This window comes from Lithobates pipiens, unplaced genomic scaffold, assembly GCF_037356315.1.
Source record: "Lithobates pipiens isolate NorthernLeopardFrog02 unplaced genomic scaffold, aLitPip1_a1.2 Scaffold_1, whole genome shotgun sequence".
Lineage (NCBI taxonomy): Eukaryota > Metazoa > Chordata > Amphibia > Anura > Ranidae > Lithobates > Lithobates pipiens.
The window spans coordinates 53480864-53498902 of NW_027507685.1; the positions used below are offsets into that span (position 1 = coordinate 53480864).

At 45.6% G+C, this 18039-nt stretch overlaps 1 protein-coding gene across 2 annotated transcripts in view; it reads right to left on the minus strand.

The window, feature by feature from the left end:
• The window catches only part of DOCK11 (dedicator of cytokinesis 11), a 551771-nt gene that overhangs the window by 232368 nt on the left and 301364 nt on the right, over window positions 1-18039 (minus strand). For both annotated transcript variants that reach the window (XM_077493986.1, XM_077493985.1), the window contains one exon: window positions 5733-5846. In XM_077493986.1, coding sequence (XP_077350112.1) covers window positions 5733-5846 — 114 coding nt within the window. The remainder of the gene's footprint in view (window positions 1-5732; window positions 5847-18039) is intronic.

Here is an 18039-nt window from a genome sequence, read left to right on the forward strand (position 1 = left end):
AGCAGGGCTAGAGTCTGCGTCAGAGCTCTCACCGGAGGATTGGGGGGGCAGGGGCTGCTTTCTACCACCTTGCGCCTGCACACTGCCTCCACTCTGGAAACAAATATTTTCAGGACCGCCGACAAGGCGTCCAAAGGCACTACACTGTTTGCAGATGAGCCGGTTGCAATTGCAGGGAGTTAGGGGGAAGAAACATCAGTTTCTGAAGCCATGCTGACCCACCCTGTCTGCCACCCTTGGGGACTTAGGACAGGTGTATAATCCCACCCTACTAGCTGCTGCAGGCTGAGGGGCCCCCACGGCAGGACTCACCACCCCGACCAAGTTCTGCGCTGTTCAGCTAGTCGTGCCTGTGTCCTGTGTCAGCTCCCAGGTGTCTGTGAGAGGAAACCACGCTGTTCTGAGCCTCAGGGACCAGTGCTGGGCAAAAAAACGGAGCTGGGCTACAACAAAATGGCTGCCGAGCATCCAGTATACAGGACATAATCATAGGGAAAATGGCCATTGAACTACAGTAAAATGTTTCCTGACCATGCTTCTCCCTGAGTCACACCAAACATGGCCACCAAACAACTGTACACAGAGACAGTGAAAAAAGACAGATAAAATGGCGGCAGAACAGTGCAGATCTCCAGACACCCAGCAGGGAGCAACAGATACCTAGGAGCACAGCCACCCAGCGCAGCCCCACACTCAAGGTGCGAGCCCCCCAGGGGACCCCTATCTATATGGCACACACACCGCTCAGCAGCCCATGCACCACAGGGGGGAGGGCAGATAGGGACAGGGAGAGAAGAGAGGGAGGAGAGGGACCCCCGAATCGACCTCTCAGGGAATGCCCAGCGCGTAGCTATGGTCTGCACACGCTCGCTGGCCAGGCTGGGAAGACTACAAGGATAAGGGTATCCAGCCTATCACCCAGCCGGCTGTTGATAGCAGATCACAGGATTTTAATCTTGCACAAAAGACAAAACTTCTGCTAAAAAAAATCCCCGGACCGATGAGCCCACAGGGTTCCTAGGTCCATCTCCTTCACTAGGCAGAAAAAAACTGAGGCTGCAGGAAGCAGGCTGGGAGGTTGTTATTGAAGGGACCGCCCCTTGGGTGGAACTAGAAAGTTCTGTTTTTTGTACATGCTAACATGTTCTGCCTAGTCCTCTCCTGAAGGTGGTGTAACAACCCGATGGTCAAGAATAAAGGAGCTGTGTCAGTCAGTGAACGTAAGAGAAATGTAATTTTGTGTGCCATTTTTTGAGAGATACTTTCAATAAGAACACGTCTAAAGGGATGCAGGCCCAGCAGATTTCCTCATTAGTGCCCTGTAGCTCTACACCTGACAGTTAATTATGAAACCATTCCCATTAGACCTACTCAGAACAGGGGCACAGATATATATACGGTACATTGATCACCCAGAGGGGAATATTTTTTTCTCAACAAAAGTGGAGTTACACTTTAAGGATTCACCTAAATTACTGGATTTTTTTGGCTTAGCTTCATTGATGCTTATGGATGAATATTAATGGTTTACATCAGGTAAATAAAGGAACAGCACGTTTCATTTCTCTTTTTGCTGTTTTGATAAACTTGTGTAAGACCCCCTGCTTCTCCTTTCCCCTTTTATTCTCTCTCTCCTATCTAGATCAATCAAAGGCCCCCGTGACTGGTGCATCATTGTATAACATCTTATTCTGGTTTGTTGTATGATATTTGAATTAATTAAGATGCATTAATGAAGGACTGCAAATACCCTTGGGTATGTTACGAATCAGGTTGGATCGTATCTGTTTTTGGTTGTTTCCCTTTTCTTTTTTGTTTCTGTTGTATCTTTTGGAAAACAAATAATAAACATATATTGAATGAAAAAAGAGGGACAAATAAAGCTGCATGAGTGACAGAGAAGTTTGGTCTCAAAAGAGGGTCAATCACTCCAAATGAGTGACAGTTGGGTGCTATGTTGAATGCCCTGCAAGAAACAGATTACATATAGACTATAGAGAGACTATCATGGAGGACACCAATGCTTGGGACCAGTGATAACAATACCTTATTACCTTTTTTAAAGGAGCTGTAAAGGGAGAAAGTTTTTTTATGCATTAAGATAAAAAAACCTGCTGTGTGCAGCAGACCACCCCAGCACCTCCCTAATTACTTACCTGAGCCCCTTCCCTCTGTAGCGATGTCCACGAATATGTTAGCTGTCCCAGACACTCCTCCTGATTGGCTAAGAAACAGCAGAGGCACCATTGGCTCCATAGGCAATCAAAATCAGTCAGCCAATCAGGGAAGAGAGGGGGTGGGGCTGGGTCGGGGCTTCGTGTCTAAATGGATACACGGCTCTCGGCATGGGTCTCCCCTGTAGCAAGCTGCTGACTGAAGGGGCACTCACCAGAGGGAGGGGCCAGGAGAGCAGAAGAGGGACCTGAGAAGAGGAGGATCCAGGCTGCTCTGTGCAAATCCAACTGCACAGAGGAGGTAAGTATAATGTGTTTGTTATTTTAAAAAAAAAAGAAGAAAACTTTACATTCACTTTAACACACCAGGGAGGTGGGTAGAGTTGGCTAGCATTGTACAGCAGTTCCCTCTTTATTATCACCCATTTCTCAAGCTTCTCAAGACAAAACCCCCTTTGCAGAAGACTTATGTACACCTATCCAGAATACAAAATCAGCTGTCTCTTCTGCATCTCACTATTGACCTATTATTGTTATAGAAAGTGTTCCTGTGCAAAAATAAGGTGGAGGAAGTAGAGCAAGACCCTTGACAATGGGTACTGATTAGTTTACCATAGCACAGAACAGACAAGTGAAACTGGCACATTATGTCACTGACATTTTCTGACTTCAGGTTTGCTTTAAAGTATGCAACAAGATAATAATTATGAAATTGACTTGATGGGATGGCAGGAGTCACCATCTAATGCCTGAATGTACCGCAAGGCATTGGGCTGTACACATTATTTGCATATAGAGCTAGGGGCTGATTTACAAACGGTTTGCGGCATGAGTTGCGGCGAACGCTGATGCGCAACAGCCGTTTTCGTATTCACAAAGCATTTGCGTCTGTAACACAGCGCAATTCCCAATTTACGATTATTATGCCGGCGCACGGGAGGCGGCAATCGGTGCACCGCTATAGATATGGCGCACACATTATTCAACTCATAGTTAAAAGAAGCTGGAAGTGCCAATATGATGGGGGTGATGTGGGGTGATGTGAGGAAATATAGCTATAACTGTCCAAGTAACAAATATGCCCAAAATAGAATGTAAAAGTAACTTTCTCTGAACAAGCCTGCTGCGCCTGCAAATACACTTGGAACTGAGCAAGGTCAATTTATGCACTGCGCAAGCGGCATTTGCGCACGTTCAAGTGCTTTGGTTCACTGCGCCGGCAAAATCTTAGTAAATGTCAAGCCACGTAAATTCATTTGCATAAGTTGAACAGGCGCACATCTCAACTTGACTTTTTGCGTGGGGGTCCCCCGAAATTCCATACCAGACCGGAAAGGCCTGGTATGGAATTTCGGGGGACCCCCACGCAAAAAGTCAAGTTTTAAGGGGAACCCCGCGCCAAAAAAAAAATGGCGTGGGGGCCCCCCTCAAAATCCATACCAGGCCCTTCAGGTCTGGCATGGATTTTAAGGGGAACCCCGCGCCAAAAATAAATAAATGGTGTGGGGGTCCCCCTCAACATCCATACCAGACCCTTATCCGAGCACACAACCTGGCAGGTCACAGGAAAAGAGGGGGGATGAGAGAGAGCCCCCCCTCCTGAACCTTACCAGGCCACATGCCCTCAACATTGGGAGGGTGCTTTGGGATACCCCCCAAAGCACCTTGTCCCCATGTTGATGAGAACAAGGGCCTCATCCCCATGACCCTGGCCGGTGGTTTTGGGGGTCAGCGGGTGGGAGCTTATTGGAATCTGGAAGCCCCCTTTAACAAGGGGACCCCCAGATCCTTCCCCCCCCTGTGTGAAATGATAAGGGGGTACAAAAGTGCCCCTACCATTTCACTAAAAAAGTGACAAAAGTGTTAAAAATTACAAGAGCCAGTTTTTGACAAGTCCTTTATTAAAGTCTTCTTCTTTCATCTTCTTCGGGTCTTCTTCATTTCTTCATCCTTCGGTTTCTTCCTCCATCTTCTTCTTGCTCCGATCCTCTGCTTCTTGCGCCGGTGTTCTCGTCTGGCATCTTCCTTCACGGCGTCTCTTCTTCCCTGATTCGTTCTCTGGCCGTTCCGTGCAATGGGAGGCTCCCGCTGTGTGACGTTTCTCTTCTTCTGACAGGTATTATATAACGGAGGGCGGGGCCACCCGGTGACCCCGCCCCCTCTGGCGCACGGTTCCGTTATATAAGTGGCAGAAGAAGAGAAGCGTCACACAGTGGGAGCCTCCCATTGCGTGGAGCAGCCCGAGAATGAAGCGAGGAAGAAGAGACGCCGTGGAGGAAGATGCCAGATGAGAACACCGGAGCAAGAAGCGGAGGATCGGAGGAAGAAGAAGATGAAGGAAGAAACTGAAGGATGAAGAAAGGAAGACCTGAAGAAGATGGAAAGAAGAAGACTTTAATAAAGGACTTGTCAAAAACTGGCTCTTGTCATTTTTAACACTTTTGTCACTTTTTTGGTAAAATGGTAGGGGTACTTTTGTACTCCCTTACCATTTCACACAGGGGTGGAGGCCGGGATCTGGGGGTCCCCTTGTTAAAGGGGGCTTCCAGATTCCGATAAGCCCCCCATCCGCAGACCCCCACAACCCTGACTGGAGGATGAACATGGGGACAAGGTGCTTTGGGGGGTACTCCAAAGCACCCTCCCAATGCTGAGGGCATGTGGCCTGGTATGGTTCAGGAAGGGGGTGCTCTCTCATCCCCCCTCTTTTCCTGTGGCCTGCCAGATTGCATGCTCGGATAAGGGTCTGGTATGGATTTTGAGGGGGGCCCCCACACCATTTTTTTTTTTTTGGTGCGGGGATCCCCTGAAAATCCACGCCAGACCTGAAGGGCCTGGTATGCTCTTGGAGGGGAACCCATGATGTTTTTAAAAAAAAAAATTAAAGTCGCCTGGCCTGGGGTCGACTTAAAGTCGTGTTGTAAGTCGCCCCAAGTCGCACTGTGATTCATAGGCAAGTCATGTTCAAGTTGCCTCCCAAAGTCGCGCTGGAAGTCGTGTTGCCCCTGTGTGAATGGACTGTTAATGATACGGCATGCGCTATTATCAATGGCATATCATTATCGCATGCGCCGGCATATTATCTGTTGCGCTTATGCGTGCGCCCATTCACACGCTCAATTAATAATTTATCTGGCGCACAAATTAAGGTCTGAACCGGCGCAGCGCATTCATCTTAGTAAATTACCCCCCTAGTGTTAATGTCCCCATATTGCACTGTTGTAAACAATGGTGACATGTTAGTATTTGACTTCCCTGAAACCTGGAAGGTATCTCCTTTGTCACCTTAGAGTCCCTCTATATAGTTTATATTTTCTAATTTTCTGCATACCTACCATCATTGAGGATCGGTAGCATACACCTCAGTGGTTTTCCTTATTACTGGTTTCTTTAGAATTTTGCAGTTATTTGTATATTATCTATATATCCTGGTCAGCCATGTGTGCTCAACTCCTTCTGCAAATACTCAGGGCGATCATTACAACACTATTACTTGGCACTCCAAACTAAACATATTTCATAAGAGTATAAACCTACATAAAACTGTAATAACAATACCTTCATTGCTCTGTCGCTGTTGGCAAAATTATTAATAATGGAAAGTGATTCCTGGAACCTGGAGCCACCGGTAAGTGCGACATCAGCAATCAGCTGGCTTACAGCAATTATTATCTGCAATTGAAAGATGAACATAAGGATAAGACTACTGTCAAGGTTCATAATTGTACATTGTAACACTTCAAAAAAGTATGGTCTGTCTTAAAGAATAAAGGTGTACACAATAGATACATGTATTTTGATGGGAGCAAGCGTATATATATATATATATATATATATATATATATATATATATATATATATATATATATATATATATATATATATATAGAGCGTTGGGATGTGGACAGGTCTAGAGCGTAAGAAAACTGATCACTCACCACGTGACATACCTCCCAACTAGCTGGTTCTTTCATGTTGGTCTACTGCACTATACAGATTGTTCTCCTTTTTTTGCAAGGCTCCGATGAAGAGGGAAATTCCCCCGAAATGTGTCAGCCCACTTTGAGTATTTGCCCTTGCATAGGCATGTCTAATTTTCAAACTTAAAAATTGTGTATATTTTGTAACCCTGCTTTTATGAAAACGTAGGAACTTTTTTATGGCTTTATATATGCATTTGTTTACTTTGCACTTGAATAAATTGCATTGTCTTGATCCTAGCAGTTGATCACGCACCTTCCTGCTTTTTCTTTTTTTCCACTCAAAAATAAACTTCTACTCTACTGGGCCTTACTGTGTCCGTAGTCTGTTCTTGGTTTTGTAGTAAGTATCCTTACAAACGCAAATACTTTGTATCCAAAGTCAGGGATAAGCAGCCATGCCCCTAGTTGCCTCCTCACATGGAGACACACACTCTCTCTCTGAGAGCTAGGACCAGCTGCCTTAATCAAGACCTGAAAAGAAAACATTAAACTGTGGTCCGTGTACTTGGGAGTCTGTCCCACCCAGATCTCTACCAGACTCCCAATAAGACCCCTTTCACACTGAGGGTGTTTTGCAGGCACTATAGAGTTAAAAATAACAGCTGCAATTCACCCTCAAACAGCTGCTCTACTGTCTACAGTGTGAAAGCCCGAGGGCTTTCACACTGGAGCGGTGTGGTGGCAGGGTGGCAGGAAAAGTCCTGCCAGCAGCTTCTTTGGAGCGGTGAAGGACCGGTGTGTTTACCGCTCCTCCACCACTGCTCCCTATTGAAATCAATGGGGCAGCGCGGCTATACCGCCGGCAAAATGCTGCTTTTGCAGCCAGTTTTAACCCTTTCTCAGCCGCTAGCGGGGGATAAAAGTGCCCTGCTAGCAGGCGAAATGCGCCACAAATCCGGCGGTAAAACGCTGCTAAAAATACCGGCATTTCACTGCCAATGCTATGGGTGGCACAGTGTGAAAGGGGTCTTAAACCAGCCACGGAACAGACTTTACCAATGCAGGGTAGAGAACTATCCCTTACCCTGAAGTCTTTGCTGGTATTATCTTAAGCCCCATACACACTCAGATTTTCTGCTGATTTTTGTTTTCAGATTTACCCCTGATAGTGTGTATGGGGCTTTAGATTGCAAATCTAAGAATCCGTGGAGGAACATATATTCCACCAATCACTTTTCCTGTTATTTTAAGGCACCCCACTACATAAACTCGGGGGGGGGGGGGGGTTTGAGCAGCTTGGGCAAACAGACTGTAAACTCTGGAGAGAGCATCCACATTAGCTTGTTGGCTACCCGTTCTACAAAAAATTTAAAATTCTGTAGAGCCAAGAACCATATTTTAAACTTTCAAGAGCCCATTTGATAGCTAGACATTCCCTTTCTACAATGGCATATCTTTTTTCAGCAGGGGTCAATTTTCTGCTTAAGAATGCTAAGGGGTGTTCCTCCCCATTCACCACTGCACCTAATCCCACTTCTGAAGCATCTGTCTGCACTACAAATTCCTGTGTGAAATATGGGGTGATTAAGACAGGGCTTTTACTCAGGACTGTCTTTAGGATCTGGAAAGCTTTCTCAGCTTCTAGGGACCAAGTTACCCCTGTGGACTTCCCCCTTTGGTAAGATCTGTAAGGGGAGCAGCCAACGTAGCAAAATTTATTAAGGGGTCTTGGCCAACTTTGAATTGCCTGCACTTTTGTGACTTGGGGTTTTACTACCCCCCTGTCAATAATTTACCCTAAATATCGGGCCTCCTCTAATCCCGCAGCACACTTCTTAGCCCTTGTACACACGGTCAGACATTCTGACAACAAAATCTGTCGGATTTTGTCCGAAACTTGTGTTGCATACACACGGTCGGACAAAGTTGTTGAAAAATCTGTTCGTATGTAATGTGATGACGTTATTTCGTTACGACGGGACTACGTTCAGGCTAGTAGCCAATAGCTTTGGTCTAGGAATTTGATCTGAGCATGCGTGGCACTTTGTCTGATCAGTCCGATCGGATCATGTTGTCGGAAAGTTTTATAACCCAGCTCTAAAACTTTGTCCGTCGGATATTCCGACGGAAACAGTCCAATGGAGCCCACACACAGTCAGATTATCCGACAACATGGTCCGATCGGACATTTTCCGTCGGAATGTCCGACCATGTGTGCAAGGGCTTAGGATTGGCTGTCAGACAATGGAGGGCATTAATAACAGCCTGCAATTTAGGTAAGTGGCTCTCCCAGTCTGCACTAAAAAATGACCACATCATCTAAATATGCAGATGCATAGGCTTGGTGGGGTTTAAGGATGCGATCCATCATCCTCTGAAAAGTGGCCGGGGCCCTATGTAGGCCAAATGGCATCCTCTTATACTGCCAGTGCCCTTCAGGAGTGGAAAAGGCTGTCTTCACTTTTGCACATTCTGTAAGTGGTATTTGCCAATACCCCTACGTAAGGTCTAGGGTGGTGATATATCGGGCATGTCCTAAACGCTCAATTAGCTCATTTACCTCGGGCATTGGATAAGCATCACATTTTGACACCTCATTCAGCTTTCACAAGTCATTACAAAATCAGATGCTTCCATCTGGCTTGGGAATAAGGACGACTGGGTTACACCACTCACTATGGAACTCTGCTATTACATCAATCTCTAACATCCTCCTTATTTCCTCTGAGACTACTTGATGCTGATCTTCTGGGATGCCATAAGGTTCTAAGTTAACTTTCACCCCTGGCTCAGTCACAATATCATGCCTTATTACTGAAGTTACCCCTGGAAGATCAGAGAAGAACTCCCTATTTCTTAGTCGAAATTCCTTGGTCTCTTGTTTCTGACTTATGGACAGGGCACCGTAGAAGGACCTGTGGTAGTCATCGCCAAGGGTGCGTGGACTATAAGGGATTCTCCGTCTTTCCAGGGCTTCAATATATTGACACTGTAGATTTGGCTGATGTACTCTATAGTTAACTTCCCCCACCTGTTCTACAACCTTGTATGGCCCTTGCCATTTCGCCAGAAATATGCTCCCCACTGTAGGTACCAGCACAAGAACTCACTGGGTTTAAAGGTTTGGATCTTGGCTGAAGGGTTGTAGACTCTAGCCTGAGCCTGCTGAGCCTGTTGCAAGTGGGATTTATCAATGGGCATGACTTTTCCAATCCGGTCTTGCATTTGAGCTATATGTTCCACTACACTTTTGAGTGGGGTTGCCGCTTGTTACCTAATAGGCCTCTCGGATGTTGGCCATACTGCAACTCGAAAGGGGAAAATCCGGTGGAGGCTTGGGGTACCTCCTGTATAGCAAACATGAGATAGGGCAAGAGGCAATCCCAGTCCCTACCATCTGCCACTTGCTTTAATATTCCTTTCAGTATTTTGTTGAACCTTTCCACTAGACCATCTGCTTGTGGGTGGTACACAGAAGTGCATAAGTGATTAATTTTAAACAATTTACACAACTCTTTAGTAACCTTCGACATTAAGGGGCGTGTCCTGGTCAGTTAACAGCGCCCAAGGAATACCCAGATGTAAAAACATAAGAGAAAGACCTTTAGCAATACTCTTAGCTGAGGGGTTCCTTAACAGGATTGCTTCTGGGTACCAGGTGACATAGTCCAAGACAACCAGGATATACTGGTGCCCCCTAGCGGACTTAACCAAGGGACCTATGATATCCATGGCAATCCTGAGGGCACCTTAATGGTGGGTAAAGGTACCAATGGACTCCAGAAATGTGAGACCGGTGAGCTGACAAACTGGGCAAGATTCACAGTACAATATATATAAAGCCCAGAAGGCAAATATAAAGAAAACCGGGGGGTGGCTCAGTATCTCTCCCATCCTATAATGGTAGCCCCAGTTTGTCTAACCAAGGTCTCCACATTTTCTTAAATTTACTTTGATTACCTTGTCTGATAGAGATCACTCGTCCGTTTCCTACTGTTAAATTAACAGTCGCGAACCAGTTCTCTACCGACGGGGGAAATAGGCATCTTAGCACTGCTTCAATGGTATCTCTAGAAGCATTGCACCCCTCTATGAGACCCAGTATACAGGTCTTAACCATTGTCTCTATTTTCGATCTTAAAGATTTTATTTATATTATCTATGATCTCTACCCAATACCTGAATAATTTTGGCCATTTCGATAACATGTGGATAAAATCACCAGATGCCCCACACCTAGGACACTGGTCAATCATCCGCCATCCCAATTTAATTTTTTTTTTTTTTTAGAGGTATGGTATATTCTATGGATTAGGAACAGATGAGATACCTTCTGTGAAGGGGAGATTGAGACCAGTATCCCTTGTGTATGGATCCAATCCCATTCTCCTGTAGTTAATGGCCCAACATCTCCCTCCCATCTCTCATTGCTCTTGATGGGCCCCACACAATCTATTGTTCTAGCTTTTAATCTAGTGTATAGTCGGGATATCAACCCTTTAGTTGAATCCAAAGTCATTATTTGTGCCAATGTGGGGATCTGGGACCATTCAACTATTTGCGATCTGAACTGCATCTGGATAGCATGTCTGATTTGGAGATATTTATAGAACGAATTATTAGATAGATTAAATTCCTGTTCAAGTCTAAAAATGACTTCATGGTGTTACCCACGTATAGTTGGCTTACTCGGTTAATACCCTGGTTCTCCCATTCCTGAGATCTCGCCATATTGCTTAACTCTGAAAGCTTTTTATTATTCCACAGGGGCGCAAATTCTGATATTCCTTGATATCCCAGTATAGTCTTTGTTGTCTGCCATACTTTCGTAATTAATTTTATCGTTGGGGGTCTCAAGGTAAACAAATCTGCCTCTATAAATGTATTATGCGGGGTCCCCCTCAACATCATCCTACCACTAGAGTTGCTGACACTAGATGTTCCATCTCCCGCTAAGTGCTGTAGCTGGGATGCCAAAAAATACAGCCTAGGGTGCGGAACCACCATACCCCCTGTTTGCAAACTGATTCTCCGCTGCCCTTTTTCCAAATTAGATCCCTAAACAGGCCTATCCAGATTGGAGAATTGTGGAAAAGATATAATAAATGAGGCAACCATATCCTCTTGCCTATATTGCAGCATCCTTCCATAGACAAAGGGAGTCAGCTTCAAATATCTCCCTTATGTTTCAGGTTGAGTAGTAAAGGGGCTAAGTTGTCATTAAGATACGCATTTATGTCGCAGGAGATCCAGACCCCCAGATATTTTAATTTGTCAACTACTTTTAAATTAGGCACTCCCGACGGGATCTGTCAAGCAAGTGGGTCTATCAGAAGCAAGGTGGATTTATCCCAGTTAATAACCAAGCCGGAAAAACGGCCAAACTCCCTGATCATTCGAATCACTATTTCTAGAGATATTTGAACATCTCCAAGAAAGAAGAGGCCATCGTCTGCAAACAATGCTATCCTATCTTCTTCTAACCCCCTCTGGAATCCCTGCATTTCCAAGTTGGATCTAGCCATAATAGCCAGCGGCTCCATTGCAAGAGCAAATAATAGGGGAGACAGGGGGCAGCCCTCTTTCCAATTGGAGCAGGTCGGAATACTCACTATTCATTTTTATTTTTGTTTTAGGGTCAGTATAGAGTATCTTCACCCAGTTGATAAAGATTGGCCCAAAGCCAAATCTCTCAAGCATCTTGAATAGGTAATCCCACTCAAGGCTATCGAAGGCTTTGGCTGCATCCAGGGCCAAAATGGCCCTGGAGCCGCCATTATCCATTGGGGACTGAATGTTCAAAAAACACTTCAAATGTTGATAAAAACCTATTTGGTTTTTAATACTTTGTTTTATAGATGTAATACAACTGCGTCTACCCCTGATGAAGCGAGCATGGTCTTGCGAAATGCGTAGGGTGACTTGTTATGCCTGTGTATATTGCTATGTACACTTATACTGCTATACATGTAATGATACTGTTTTACACTGAATGTATGATATGACCGGCTTGGCAATGTTTTGTTGTTCATGTATACATGACCATTTTTAATAAACTTTGATACTGTATGTACTTGAGTCATTTGACTGGCTAATCGCATTCACCTCATTTAAAGTCCCGGGCGACTTTTTGTGTTTTGTTGTATATATTGGGATGGAGGTGCTTTTTGGGTGACACCAGACCATTTTTCCTTTTTCTAATAATGAGAAATACCGTAATTCACAGAACAGTCACCACAAAGCAAATGTTTGAAGTACAGTATCTAACAAAAGTGAGTACACCCCTCACATTTTTGTAAAATATTTTATTATACCTTTTCATGTGACAACACAGAAGAAATGATACTTGTAGTGTACATTGTAGCATGTCTACTTGTAGACATGCTACAATGTAGAGTAGGGATGAGCTCGATGTTCGACTCGAAGATCGGGTGCTCGCCCATTCGCCAGAGAACGAACATTATGGGGTGTTCGCGGCAAATTCGAGCATTGCAGAACACCCCATAATGCATTGCGAGATCGCAGTGCATTGCTGTATGATGACTGGCCAAAGCATGCACCTGACCTGTGTAGTGTTGTTGGTGTGGACAGAAAGATAGCGTCAGAGATAGTGGCAGTGTATTTGAGATATATATATATATATATATATATATATATATATATATATATATATATATATATATATATATATTGTGAGGGGGTTCGCTCGGTAGCGGGTGTGTGTGACCCCCTGGATGGGTTCACAACACAAAGTCAGGCACAGCAGACTGCGGTGTAGGTGCAAAAAACAAAAGATCCGGTTTATTTAGGCTACATGCAGTGATACATATAACAGCCAAACAAAATAAAACAAGAAAATAAATCCTGGTCAGCTTGACCTCTAACTACACACGTAGACTCCCTGTCTAACAACTGGGTGCAGCCTTGTGCTGCCCCAGTCCCTGTCTCTATTGTAGGGGTTTGCCACACAGGCGTTAACTCACCGCACAGAACAGAACAGATCTCAGACTCCCCAGTCTATACACACAAAACTGGTTTCAGGATGGAGCATCTCCCTATGCATGCTGGGGTTTTTTGTAGAGGTCTTAATGAGCCCACTTACTACAGCTGGGCTCATTAACTCTTCCCCTCTAATTGTAAAAGTCTGCATAAAGCCTGAATCTAGGACACACATATTTCCCATCCTGAATACAACCAGGTGATTTTACCTGCGTGCTGCCACATACCCCCCCCTCTTGTTTCAACCTTGGGGTTGTAACACAAGCAGCCAGACACGCATGTATCCGAGACAAAGCATCCACATTCCCCATTTTAACACCAGGGCGATGCTTAACTGTAAAGGTAAATTCCTGTAGGGCCAGGAACCACCTATTTACCCTTCTATTGGTCTCCTTGTTTTGAGCCATCCACTTTAAAGGAGCGTGATCAGTCACCAGGTCAAAGTGCCTACCTAGCAGATAGTACCGAAGGGAATCTAGAGCCCACTTCACTGCTAAACATTCCTTCTCAATCGTGGAGTAATTTACCTCATGGGACTTTAACTTCCTGCTGAGGTAAATGACTGGGTGCTCTTCCCCGTTCCAGACCTGGGATAACACTGCTCCTAACCCAACGTCTGATGCATCAGTTTGTACAACAAAGTCCTTAGAGAAGTCTGGTGAGTACAACACTGGCTGGCTACATAAGGCTGTTTTTAAGGACTGAAATGCTTCCTCAGCCTCTGGGGACCATTTAACCATAACCGACTCTTTCCCTTTTGTCAGGTTGGTGAGGGGCACAGCCTGAGAAGCAAAATGGGGAATGAATCGTCGATAATAGCCAGCGATTCCCAGAAAGGCTCGTACCTGTTTCTTGCTGTTGGGACGTGGCCAACTCTGTATGGCCTCGACTTTATTGACTTGGGGTTTTATCACCCCCCTCCCAATAGTGTACCCAAGATATTTGGCCTCCTCCTGTCCAATGGTACACTTCTTTGGATTGGCCGTAAACCCAGCTTCCCGGATAGAGTCTAGGACTGCTTGTACTTTTGGCAAATGTGAGACCCAGTCTGTGCTATGGATAATCACATCATCCAGGTAAGCTGCAGCATATTTATGATGGGGCCTCAGAATCTTATCCATTTTCCGCTGGAATGTTGCCGGTGCATTCTGTAACCCAAACGGCATTCTCTTATATTGGAATGCCCCATCTGGGGTTACAAACGCAGTTTTTTCCTTGGCCGACTCGGCCAGGGGAATTTGCCAATACCCTTTGGTGAGATCAAGAGTTGTCATATATCGGGCTGTTCCCAGCCGGTCAACCAACTCATCTATACGTGGCATGGGGTAGGTGTCAAATTTTGTAACTTTATTTAATTGTCTAAAATCGTTACAAAACCGCCAGCTCCCATCAGGTTTGGGCACTAGTACAATAGGACTGGACCAGTCACTCTGGGACTCCTCTATCACACCCAATTCCAGCATCCTTTGAACCTCCCCACGTATTGCCTCCCGTCGGGCCTCTGGTATTCTATAAGGTTTTAGTTTTACCCTTTCTCCTGGCGGGGTGATAATGTCATGCTCTACGCCAGATGTTTGTCCCGGAAGCTCAGAGAAAATCTCTTTGTTACGAAGTACAAACTCTTTAACCTCCTGTTGTTGGGGTTTCGATAAGGTGTCTGCTATTCCAACCTCAGGAACTAAGCAATCAGGCTGTACTTGTGACAAAGTCTCTGCGACTAGGGATTCCCCATCCCTCCAGGCTTTCAGCAGATTGACGTGATAGATCTGCTCCGGCTTTCGCCTTCCTGGCTGTCTAACCCTGTAGTTCACCTCACAAATTTTTTCAATTACTTCATATGGACCTTGCCATTTGGCCAGAAATTTGCTTTCAACCGTAGGGACTAGCACCAAGACCCTATCCCCCGGGGAAAAAGTACGTGTCTTGGCCCCACGGTTGTACACTCTCTGCTGTGCTAACTGCGCTTGGGTTAAATGTTCCTTTACAATTGGCATTACCTGTGCAATTCTATCTTGCATCAGGGCGACATGCTCAATCACACTCCTGTGAGGAGAACTCTCATTTTCCCAAGTTTCCTTGGCGATATCCAGCAGCCCTCTTGGGTGTCTCCCATAGAGCAACTCGAAGGGTGAGAAACCCGTAGAGGATTGGGGTACCTCCCTAATGGCAAACATCAGATAGGGTATTAGACAATCCCAATTCTTTCCATCTCTATCCACCACCTTCTTTAACATTTGTTTTAGGGTTTTGTTGAATCTTTCAACCAACCCATCTGTTTGGGGGTGATACACAGATGTACGCAATTGCTTCACTTTGTACAACTTGCATAATTCTTTCATAACCCGGGACATAAAGGGTGTACCTTGGTCCGTAAGCAGTTCCTTACAAATACCCACGCGGCTAAAAACAAGGGATAGCTCTTTGGCTATGGTTTTGGCCGAGGTATTTCGGAGAGGAATTGCTTCCGGATAACGGGTGGCATAGTCCAATATAACCAAAATGTACTGATGCCCCCTAGCGGACTTCATTATCGGACCTACCAAATCCATTGCGATCCTCTCAAAGGGGACCTCAATGATAGGAAGAGGTACCAGTGGGTTACGGAAATGTGGCATAGGTGCCGACTTCTGACACACAGGGCAGGAGGAACAATACTTTTCTATTTCCTTCATGACCCCAGGCCAATAGAATCTCTGCAATACCCTCTCTCTGGTTTTCTCTGTCCCCAGATGACCTCCCAGAATGTGTCCATGAGCCAATTCTAACACCAACTTCCTGTAAGGTTTGGGCACTACAAGTTGCTCAATGGTTTCTTCTGCCCTTTGAGCCACTCGATATAGCAGGTCCCTTTCCATAGTGAAGTAAGGATAAGGGCAAGTCTTATCTGGGTTCACTAACTCGCCATCTATTTTCACCACATTTTCCCGTGCCTTTATTAGGGTGGGGTCTTTTAACTGTTCTGTGGCAAAATTTTCCCTGTGAACCTCAAGATCCGAAAACTCCACAGACGGCATGTTTTCATCTGAGGATGTTGGCTCCTCCCCAGTTTCTCGAGTTTCCCCCGCCAATACCGACAAGGGAAATTCAGGAGAGTCCTCACCACTCCCAGAGGAATTCTGGTCATCTTCCTGGTTTATAGGGGCACCAATGGGGGCCTCAGGACAATCCCAGAGTTCCCAGAATTTTGGAAAATCCCTTCCCACAATAGCATCATGTGGTAACTGACACACTAACCCCACCTGATGAGAGAGGTTACCTTTGGGGGTCTCAAAAAACACTGAAGTTACAGGATACTCTCGGGTGTCCCCATGCACACAAATAACAGCCACCCTGTTCTTCCCAGAGACCTCTGTAGTAACTAATTCAGCTTTTATCAATATTACCAGGCTACCTGAATCTAGCAACACATCAACATGTCTACCATTAATACACATTTTACATAAATGTTTCTCAGGTCCCCGAATGGCAGTGCATGCAACTGTCGCAAACAGCGACTGACGTCTCTCCCTTATAAAGTCACATTGCATAGGCTCATCCACAACTGGGCAATTGGCTGCAACATGTCCCTCTTGCCGGCAGCGGTAGCAAATAATTTTTTTCGCTGCCTCTTGCAGCATGGGCTTCCTGGGCTGCTCCCGCCAGACCTTAGGTAGAACTCCCACCCTCTCACTCTCTCCACCCTCACCCCTTGGAGTCATCTTACCCGCCACTGGGGATGATCTGGTCTTAGGGGGGAAAGTCCGTGAGTCCCTGGAAGAGGTGGTCAAGTTCTCTGTAGCCAAGTACCTCTCAACCAGATCCACAAGTTTATCTGCATTTTCTGGGTCTCCATGGCTTACCCATTTTTGGATGGCAGTAGGAAGAGCTCTCAGGAAACGATCCATAACCACACGTTCCACAATGTTTGGTGCGGTCAAAATCTCTGGCTGCAGCCACTTCCTGCTCAGGTGAATGAGATCATACATTTGAGACCTGGGAGGTTTTCCGACCTGAAAAGTCCAGTTATGCACACGCTGAGCCCGGACTGCCAGGGTGACACCCAGCCGTGCCAATATTTCTGCTTTTAGCACCACATAGTCTTTTGCTTGGTCAGGCTCTAGGTCATAATAAGCTTTCTGCGATTCCCCAGTTAACAGAGGGGCCACCAGTCCAGCCCATTGCTCCTTAGGCCACTTTTCCCTTTCAGCAGTCCTTTCAAATGTGGTCAAAAACACCTCCGGATCATCCTCTCCAGTCATTTTTGTCAGTAAACGGCTCACACCAAAGGTTGTGGTATTATTGTACCCACTTGCTTCATTGGTCTGCGGACGTTGCTGTATCAATGTCTCTATTTGCTGTTGAAAATTCTGCTCTTGCTTCTGCAACAGGTCTATGAAGCGGGCTTCAGATCGCTGCTGGGCTTGTTGCTGAGCTTCCAAACTCTGCTGCAAAGTTGCATTTGTCTGCTGCTGATTTGCATTTGCCTGCTGCTGGGCTTCCAAACTCTGCTGCAAAGTTGCATTTGCCTGCTGCTGGGCTTGTTGTTGAGCTGCAAGGCTCTTTTGTAAAGCTGCATTTGTTTGCTGCTGGTTTGCATTTGCTAGAGCCAGCTGTCTCAGTATCTCCTCCATGCTGGCCTTAACAACAAAAAAAAACAAAAAAAAAAAAACTGCCAAAATTCTCCACCAACTGTGAGGGGGTTCGCTCGGTAGCGGGTGTGTGTGACCCCCTGGATGGGTTCACAACACAAAGTCAGGCACAGCAGACAGCGGTGTAGGTGCAAAAAATAAAAGATCCGGTTTATTTAGGCTACATGCAGTGATACATATAACAGCCAAACAAAATAAAACAAGAAAATAAATCCTGGTCAGCTTGACCTCTAACTACACACGTAGACTCCCTGTCTAAAAACTGGGTGCAGCCTTGTGCTGCCCCAGTCCCTTTCTCTATTGTAGGGGTTTGCC